Source organism: Chlamydotis macqueenii, chromosome 8 (genome assembly GCF_036417535.1).
Source record: "Chlamydotis macqueenii isolate bChlMac1 chromosome 8, bChlMac1.mat, whole genome shotgun sequence".
NCBI classification, from domain to species: Eukaryota; Metazoa; Chordata; class Aves; order Otidiformes; family Otididae; genus Chlamydotis; species Chlamydotis macqueenii.
In genome coordinates, this window is record NC_141563.1 from 11901453 (window position 1) to 11911550 (window position 10098).

The 10098-nt window shown below is 52.0% G+C and overlaps 1 protein-coding gene across 1 annotated transcript in view; it reads left to right on the plus strand.

The window, feature by feature from the left end:
* PAPPA2 (pappalysin 2) overlaps positions 1-5471 on the plus strand; it is an 89139-nt gene extending 83668 nt beyond the window's left edge. The window contains exons 21-22 of the mRNA XM_086753458.1: positions 3316-3414; positions 5397-5471. Of these exons, the coding sequence (XP_086609584.1) occupies positions 3316-3414; positions 5397-5471 (174 nt within the window). The remainder of the gene's footprint in view (positions 1-3315; positions 3415-5396) is intronic.
* The last annotated feature ends 4627 nt before the right edge of the window (positions 5472-10098 follow it).

Sequence of the window (10098 nt, forward strand, 5' to 3'; positions counted from 1 at the left end):
TTTCCTGCCAGCATCTTAAAACATCATTGGGTGTTTCTACGAGTCACCAACATGGGCAAACCTCCCTTCTCCCTCCACTGGCATTGCTTTCTGTAGAGCACACAGCTCAAGCACAGCCTGAACAGAATCTGCACGGGTTTTCCTCTCTCACATCACCAGCTCTCAGTACTTTGCATTGCCCGTGTCCTCCCTGGCTGTGACTCTTGCAAGACCAAAATGCAAGCACAAGGGCACCTGTGCCCTCAGGGGTGGCCCACCAGCACCCTGCTTTGCTCTTTCTTCTTGCAAAGACAAAACCATCTGGAAATCTTAAACAAGGCAAAGCAATGGGATTCACTGCATTCTCCAGGCGCTGGGCGAGGAGCAGGGACAGTCGTCTCCAAACCCTGTGCATGGCTCTCTCAAGCCTTCAGTCCAATTAGTCATTCTTTATTTTCCCCTCATATGTTTTTCCAATGTAATTTGGACCATGGGTTGTTAAGTTTCCCCAACAAGTGTTACCATAGAAGCCTGTATTTGTTTAGGGTGGGGTATGGGCTCTGGCAAGTTGACAGAAGGGGGCATTAGCCCTTAGAGAAACTGAAAGCCCCTCCTTCCCTGTCCTGTCCCTGTCTCTGTCCTCCCTTCACCTTGCACACAAGATCTGGAAGCCGTTTCAGACCTGTGCAGTTGGGATGGGCAAACTCCCCCATAATTGTATGGAAACTACTGAAGTGGTGGGTGTTTTGCCAGTAAGTCATGACATATGGAGCAAAGCTTCAGGGAAAACTCCACTGCGTATAAGGCTGCAAGAGCAAATCACACTCAGAAGAGCCCCAGCCAGTCCCCTACCTGCATCCCTGCACCGGCCAGCCCCAGCATCCCTGCTCTGGCCCTCCTGGTGCTCAAAGCTGCTTTGTGGCTCGGAGACCTTCTTTGATCACCATCATTTAAGACCGCGCGATGGTTTTCAATGGAAGAAAAGTGTTAACCCTATTGCCTTGGTGAAATTGCACCCTGGTCTCCTCTGGACGTGGTTTGCAATAGGAACGATGGGAGCCAAATCCCTTCTTGGTTTTGAGTGAGCTACCGAATTGAGGCTGTGCCTCAATTTCCCAGCTGTAGAAAGGTGCGCTCTTTCTTCTTCTCTTGTGAAATCTTCCAAGCAAATGCAATCTCTCTGTTGCTGCCTGGATTTGGCCAAAGGACTGCGGTACTGAGAGCACAAACAGACTCGGTGGTTTGCCATAATCCCTGCTGTTACTTCCTAAAGTGACACTGGCCTACGTTGAGCCGATTTCTGTTCCTTGTGAGTCACAGTGAAAAAAAAAGCCACATCGGTTCCCTGGTTTTGGCACGGCTTTTTCATGTGGATCATTGGCATTTTCACCAGTCCCTCATGTTGGTTTTGGCGCAGTGCATGCAGGGCTATCACGGTGTGATGTTGTTTTTCAGCTCGCTGTCTTCTGGTTTAGGGGTGCAATGGGCGAGTGTCCGTTGAAGGCTGGGTCTGGGTATTTTCCGAAGCCCAGTTGTCATTTGGGACCACCAGATCCCGTGACAAAGGTCAGCTGCTTCTGTGAGCAAAGGGGTGGCCAGGTCTCCACCAAGAGCCCTTTCTGATGACAGCAGTCCTCCTGGAGGTTGGCCATGGTTGCTGGGCTAGTAGCTACCATCACAGAGCCTGGAGCAGGAGAAGCATTTCATTACTAATCACTCAGTTAACGAACGGCCTCTCCGCTCTGTTAGCACATTCGGTTGTTGCTTGGCAGTGCTGGTGTGTATCTGTGATAAATAAACCTCAGCCGCAGATCGTTCCTGACGGTTCATTACAAGTGCTTCACACGCACGTTGTTGGGTTGCACCAGGCGCACACATTGTTTCTCAGCCCCAGCTGGCTGCTTCTCAGCCCCAGTTGCTCGTTTCTCTTCTCTGATCCGATGACTCATGTAACTAAATGACAACAAAATGGATTTCTGAATGGCTGCTTGTGCCATTTAACATTTCTGGACATAAAGTTACTCTGCTGCAACAGCTTTCTGTTTCCATGTTGGAATTGAAAGCAAAGAAGGCTTGTTAGTGATGGAGCATTTATCTGAGCTGCACCAAGGCAAGCTGGGCTCTGCAGATCCCCAGTTGCCCAGGCAGACCTGACAGTGACTCACAGGAGAGCAGCAAAGGGCACTGGGCTATGCCACACAAAGAGAAGCCACCATTATTTTGGCAATGCAAAATCCCCCACTACTCAACCATACGATTTCCTTACAGGGGGTGAGATTTGGGCCATGAGGAAGAGAAATGAGGAGGAAGATGGCCAAGACTGAAGCTGGAAGGTGGACATGTTGCCAGTATTTCTGGTTATCAGTAGGCTGGTGCCCTCTTTGCTCAATCCAGAGTTGGATTTTGCCTGCAGGGAGCTAGTGCTTAATGAAGATTCCTTCTGTTTGTCCCAGCTGGCCACTAGATAAGTAGCCTTGCAGTCCAGCCTGTTAAGGTTTGGTGGAGCCATGTGCTGTGGACAGGGCTAGAGTCTCCAGTGGAAAATCTAGAGGAATGTGGGGACATGTTCCTCAGGGTCAGAGCAAGAGCATTCTGGAAAAGGCATAGTCTTTGCAACCAGTGCTTGCCAATGCTTGGCTTGGCTTGAGTACAAGTACTTCTGAGAGACTTCTGACCTTGCTGAACCTTTCTCATAGCCCAAGGGAGATAAAGTACCTTCTTTCCTGAGATTGATCCTCTAGCAGGATGCTCTATCAATCCTTGTGACAGCCTCTCTGTAGTTAGCTGCCCAAGCCAGGTCAGCAAGCTCAACTTCAGAGGCAAGCTCTTTGGGAGGAGGGATGTCGGAGAGAAGAGCTGGGTCGGCTTCTTAGAGAGCCCTGCCCCAGCTGCAAACATGCAGGGAGCTAGATGACAGTGGAGACACATGAAAGTGGTGTGAGAAAGTGGATGAGCAGATGAGGTGATGAACTGACTGCTAGCTGGGTAGCAATGGACTCCAGGGAGAAGCACTGAGATGTGGATGATGGCTTGTGGCATTCCGACTGGGGGACTCTCTAGGGGTGTGAATTTGTTTTCTTTCTTCCTGACCCAATTCCCTGATCCTCGACCTACAGCTGCTGCCCTCCGAGCACCCACTCCTCCATACACACCAGCCAGGATACCAGTCTTCTGGTGCCCTTTGGCTTTGAACAGGGGGTTGTGTATGGTGGAACTGGGCCTTGGCCCTTATAGGAGGTGCACAGGGGCCTTGCTGAGCACCTGGGATCTCTGCTTTTGGGGGCAACCTTATGCTTTTGAATAACCTTTTCAGCAAAGACTCCTTCTTCTTCCTAGCCCTTCCAAGCAGACGGGTGGTGCGACACCATCAACAACCGGGCATACTGCCAGTATGACGGGGGTGACTGCTGCTCCTCCACACTGTCCTCTAGGAAGGTGAGTGAGCATCTTCTGCAGCGCTGGCCGGGATTTAGGATTCAGTGGTGACTGCTAGCCCTGCTCCTTGGCTTTGCTGGCTGTGGAACCGAGCCTGCAATGCAGTTCTCCCATGAACAGAGATCAAACCCATGATTTTAAACCAAAGCCAGCTGAAGCTGATAGACATCATCCCAATGATTAACAGTGGGGTTTGGACTCGGGCCAGCGGGACTGAAAGCTCAGGCCAGCTCCTGCTGAGGTTCACAGGATTCCCTCTCATTTTGGGAAAGGAGCCCCAGAGAAATGACTGCCATAGGATGTGGCACTAGCCGTGGTGAGTCAGAAGTCACCTTGTTGTATAGTTGAACAATCTCAGGGGGTTTTTGGTGTGGTTCGTTGGCATCTACTATTAACTGTTTTTCTTTCCCAATTCTCCCAGGGAGGGAAAGAGGGAAGAATAACGTAGAGGGAGCAACTTGGCATTGGGGGTTGCACGGACCCTTCTTTGTCTCCCATCACAACCTCCCCTCCCACCTAACTTGCTATCCAGCACTCACAGCCCATCCTTCCTAAGCATATCCAACAGCAAAACAAACCATAGGGCATGAGATAATTTCTCACTACAAAAATATGTGAATTTGGATCTTCTCATCTTTGTTGTGGAGCTTGAATCATTTTTCCTTTCATCACATATATACACACAGAGAAAAAGGAAAATAAAATCCTGGGAAGATCCAGCTGAGATAGGAGAGAAAAGGCTTTACACCCAAGTGATGAGTGAAACCTCCACAGCAATATCATGACATCTCAGAGCAAGGCATGGCTCTCAGGAGGTCTGAGGCATCTGAATCTCTAGCCAAAATAAAGGATGAATTCGTAGTGGAAGGTGGGGGGATTCAGTCCCATGGCTTTAAGGAGACCCAGCCCCAGCTCGCATCCCCCACAGGTCCCAGCTCTCCCACAGCACAAGCCTCCAGCACATCTCTGCTAAGGCAGATGCAGGAATATGGGGTTCAAACACCAAATAGGCTTCAGCCTTTCACTGGCCCATGATGTGAAAATTCAAACATCTTTCCACAGTAAGAAAAACAGCTTACTCTGAGTCCGGTGTGTATAAAACCTCTGGAGGAAACTATTTTCTCCACTCCAATGGCCCCTGGCTGGGCAACTGCCAACCAAGCGCCAGACGCTCTACTGGTGCCCTCCTGCCTTGCTCTGCTGCTGCCAGCTAAGGTGACATAAGGGTGCTCAGCCACATACAGTTGGCGTAAAGAAAGCAATGTGCAATGAGCTTCTCTACCTGGACGGGATGTCTCAAAGAAGCACAGCTTGTGGTTTACCCTAGACAGACCCACTGAAGACCACTCCTGCTCACACAGCCTCCAACCTGCCTGGGTTTCCTTAATCCATAATGCACAAGATCTGCCTGCATCTACCCTGGCTCCTACATCAGGCAGCGTGGAGGCAGCCTTCGTAGCTGGGCAGTTGGCCCAGTTTCTCCAAGAGGTGCAGGAGAAATGGCTCTGCTACTTTCATGCTTCTCTGAGCCTGGAAGAGCCAGGAGCAGCTTGAAGGACAGGACCATGGGCTCAGACATGCACAAGCAGGCTTTCTAACAGGGGTCAAAGTAAAACTGAAATCTAGAGGTGCTTTACCACTGCCAGCCCTAGTCCACATCTCACATCCCCCAGGGAAGACTTCTCCCAAGGGTTTGACATTTGAGGCACAATGTTCAGGCTGACCTTTGGTTGCAAAATCTGAAATGCAAGTTAACAAAAAGGAAAATGCTAAGAGTAAAACTCAGCCAGGAACACTCTGTATCAGAGCCCATTACTCAGCAAGCATGGAGCTTGGTGGTCTCCACACACCCAGCAACATCAGGGCGCAGCTCCGTGTGTCTGTCTGTCCATACTGGGATGGTGAAGCCTTGCAGGGGCATTGGGGTGCAGAGGGCCAGGGAGCTCAAAGCAGAGGCTTATATCTCCCTTCGGCCCCCACAGGTGATCCCGTTTGCTGCTGACTGTGACCAGGATGAATGCACGTGCCGTGACCCGGCAGCCGAGGAGAACCAGTAGCGGCACCATGAGGAGCCTCTCTCGGTCAGGCGAGCACCGGAGGAGCAAAGGGGCAGCAATGGGGGCCGCTGAGGTGCGAGGGGGCAGGAGGTGTAAGGAAGAGTTGGGCAGGGGGATGATGGCTGCACATGGAGGGGACGGCTTGAGGCCACTGAGCAGCCGGCAGGAGGGCAGATGTGTGGTGGTCACCTCCCCATCACTGTGCCCTTCCCTGTGGGCTCCGTCCCGAACCCATCCGGGACACGGGGACCCGGTGTACGCTCGAGGGGCTCAGCCAGGGGTCTGGCACTGCCATGGCCCTGTGCTAGGCTGGGGTCCACGCTGAGAGCCCAGGTGCTGCCACAGACGTTCGTCCTGCTCCAGCATCTGGGTGTCTGTCTTTGCTCTAGATTTTGTCACTATTCACCCCCTCTGCTGTACAGGCTTCTTTTAGCAAGGTCGAGGTAGTTGTGATCTCTCTGCAAATATTTAAACTTAATTATATATATACATATATATAATATATATAAAAATATATATTATATTTTCTTTGCTCTTGATGAAGCTGAGAAAGGATATCCTTTGTCACACACCCATGCTGCTGTGAAGTACAAACCATTGGGAAAAGCACATGTCAGGGCAGGAGGAGCAGGGAATTTCCCCTCCCTTGCTGAGAATGAGCTGGAAGGAGGACAGAGAGAGAGAAGCCAAACCCCCAGGCCTTGCCAGCAGAAAGCTCCCCGGGCAGGTGGCGTGGAGGCAGCGACCTCAAGATGCTCTCAGTATCTTGCAGGCACCAAGTTTTGCCCCTGGGATTTGCCAGTGCTTTGCCTTGCTCTGCTTAGCATCCTAGGTGAGGATTTTGAGATCAAGAAGAAATGCTGCCGTGCCCTTGCATCACCCCAGTGAACACAGCAGATTTGGTGAGCACTGCTGCCCCAACGGGCACTGCAGCCACCCATCGCCCATTGTTTTGGAACCCTCTGGAAAGGGTTATGTGTCCATGGGGATCTCTATGTGGTCAGTAGAAGCAAAGACACGCAACGGTCCCTTCTCTGCCTCACTCCCTCTGGCCACCACGCACCCAACTAGACAAGGGATGTAGTGGGGAACAGTGAGTACCTGTGTGATGCTCTGAACGATGGGTGGTGAGGCAGCCCTGCTTTTCTTTCCCTACATTTCATTTCCAAACATGAGCTTCAACAGTGTTGTCAGAATTTCTGGGAGGAGACCAGACCCTGTCGTGCAGGGAGAGACACGACCCAAACAACCTGTCAGGAGACTTTGAGCATCGTCTTTTCCCATTGAGATTTTCCTTATTACTATCTCTGTGGCCAAGCCCATCACAGTGGACATACAGTCACTGACTTTCATGAGTCTCTTGCTCCTGTAGGCATTTCGTGAAAATCTTCAGACTCACTTCTAGCCCCAAAGAAGCCCAGCTAGAAACTTTGTCCCCCAATAGCTGATTCCCAGAAGCTCGGCTTGGCAGCCTGGACCCAGCCCCATAGAGGCAGCGGGCAGGGAAGGTGCCTGGCACCAGCTGGGGTTTTGTGCTGCAAAGAGGCAGAGAAAAGGGATAGAAAGAGGAGAGCAGAGGAGGGACCACAAAGCAGAAGCACAGACACGCCGGTGCAGCCCCAGGCTGGGACCAAGAAACCCAGGATGGCTGCAGCCTCCCCGCACAGCCGGTGCCGGTGGAGCCAGGCTCCCAGCCAGGGTTTGTCTGGCTCGGGAGCGATGGAGAGAGGGTGACACAGTGTGGAGAGACCGGGGATTTTTCAAGGCATCCTTTGCCTTTCGCGAGTTCTCCTCTCCCTCTTTTTGTCAGGCACCTCCTAAAGTCATGTTTGGCTGGAGGACAGGGGTGGAGGCAGAGGAACCTGGACATCCCATCGGCGTCCAGGCAGGAGATGCCTTGTCCTAGGCAGGGATGTGGGGCTGGGACAATGGGCCCCAGCATCTCTTGCAGCACAGACACGTTGAAATTTCTGTTCCCCTTATGCACAGGTGACACCCAAATGCAATGTCGGTTTGTCAGAGAGCTGCAATTTTAAACAGAGATACATTTTTACACTCAAAAAAACCCACCACAAACCAACAACAACAAACCAGGGACATTTAAAAAAAAAAAAAACAAAAAGAAACCAACCCTTTGAGACCCCTCTGGCCCCGAAGCCTATCAGAAGGTGCACCTTGGGCAACCCATCCTGCTTCACCAGCACAGGGAAGGGGAAATTCAGGGTCCCCCAGCCAGTCGGGACAGTGGGGACATAGGATGAGGATGACAGGCAGAGGGAGACAGGAGAATTTCAAGTCCCAGCATCTTGCAATGCCAAACCCTTCCCTGCCTGGTGTCAGTGTTACCTGGATGCCTATGGGTTTAGATGCCAAATTTTTACCCTTTACCATGAAAATTCTGGTCTCAGCAATGGGTTGTCTGGGCTCACCAGTGGGCCAGGGAAGGGACCATGCCCCTCAGACAGGGGAACCAGAGGCGCTGGCTTGGCTGATCAGAGATTTGTGCTTCTCTTGAACAGATAGCTTCTACGTATGGAAATAGTTCTTCTATAGCGACACTGAGCGGTTTTTGTCCCCTTTAGGGTTTTATTCACAACAGAGGCTGCTGCTATTTTTATTTTTTTGTATTTGATAATTATTTTTTATAAAAATCTATGAAAAATAAATAATCTTCTCATCCTCTACCTCTTTTGCCTCCTTGCTTCACCCAAGGTGGGGGCCGGGCTGGGGGAGAGAGGTGGTTCGGCTGCTCCCAGCACCCTCAGACCCACATGCCCGCCTCTGCCCCAAACTATGGACTCTCCCAGCGCTGTCCCAGCCCACTGCAAGAGCTCCTTTGGGTTTTGGGGATGACGACAACGACACACCTCCAACACCCTCCCTGTTCAAGGCTGCCCGCCCCAGGCAGCTTTTGCTGTGCCACCAGCTTTGAGGACACTTTTGCAGATGGTCTTCAGCTGGTTATGCCACAAACTGGTCCATTGCTGATCACACTTTTTGTAATTAATCCACCTTAAAGGTAGGGAAAATATTTGTGTGCATGTCTGTGTGTTCACATTACCTTACAGGGGACAGAGAGCAGAGGGTGGCTCACACTACAGCCACAGACATGGGATCCCATGTGGCAGCCTGGCAAGAGAGTTAAAACCAAACACAATCAAAAAAGTTGACGTGACAGGGACTCGGGCGAGCTGATGCCATAGTACCAGCTGAACTGTCTCTCATGGACGTCTCCAAATCCCACAAACATCCTATGTCACCAAGGCAGGGCACATCCACAGGGCCCTCGTGGGTTAGGACTTTGCTTTGAAGATGCCCGCAGCTGCCCTGCTCTGCCCTCTCGGCCCAATCAGTGTTCCTGGTGCTCTGGAAAAGGGGATTTGCTGCAGTCAATGAAGCAACTCAGTCCGTGGAGCCTGCTGCAGCCACAGCCCCGCACGCCCCCCAGCCATACCTGCACATCCCCTTGGGACCAGGGGTGCCCGGAGCATCTGGGCCAGGTTCGAAAGTCCCACCACCCCCTGCACTGGAAGCCTGTCATACTGGCAGCACAAGGAGGGACAGCAGGAGGCTGGGGGTCAGCACCTCCCCAGGAGGCTTTTCCTGTTCCAATTCCTAATGCCTCCTAGTTTACAGGGTCTCCCGTGGTGCTGGGTACGGAGCCACCAAGCTGCGACGGCCTGCACTGGCCACAGCTGGTGGTCACACCTGAAGGACCAGCCTGCCCTATGGTCACTTTCTCAGGGCCCATGGGGTGGTTTACTGGGAGGAAATACTGCTTTCTACAGACTTTGGGGAAAGGGGATTACTGGGTTTTTCTTCCCACTGCTACCTTTTCCACTGTTCAGGTTCTTTTTGGTGTATATTTTACAGGAAATTTTCCCCCCCTTTTTTAAGATAGTTTCAACCGAGCAAATAAAAGGGCCCTGGAAAAAGTCAGGTTGGTTTCCATGAGCAGAACAAGAAAACACAAATGGCAGCTAACAAAATGCAGGCTGCATTTCCGATGGACCAGCGCTGGGGCCATTTCAAGCCTCTCCCCCGCATCAGACAGGGGCAAGATGGTCCCGTAAGGAGCCCCTTTGCTGTTCCGCAGCTCAGTGGCATGATTTGGGAAGGCCAAATCTGCGCTAAGAGCTATTTCTCTTCCCTTCGGCATGCACCTCGCTCGCAAGCGGGTGGAGAAGGTGAGTCACGGCTGAGCAAGCGGAAAGACTGGAAAGGACTGAAAAACACAAGCGCCTGCAGCGGGTTGGGGGCTGGGGGGCAGTGCTGGACCCCGGAGAACAATTGCTGGAGGCCCCAGCAAGCCCTTGGTCCTTCCGGTTGCCTGAAGAAGGCACAGGGGCATGTGAGCAGGGCTGCCTCCAGTGCTGGCCCTTGCCCCACATCCAGGGGGTCGGGGCTAGTATGGGGATGCCCAAAATCTGAAGGGACTATATTCCTACTGGGGACAGTCAGCTCATCCTGAGTGTCCCTCTTGCATTTAAATCAAAAAGGGCAGCTGTCTATGGCAGTAGCCAAGTGACGAGCTGTTCTCCTACCCCATCCCCTCCTTTCTGCCAAACACCCAGCCTCAAGGCAAGAGAGGCCAATGCCCACGTCCCCAAGACAAAGGGGACATGTG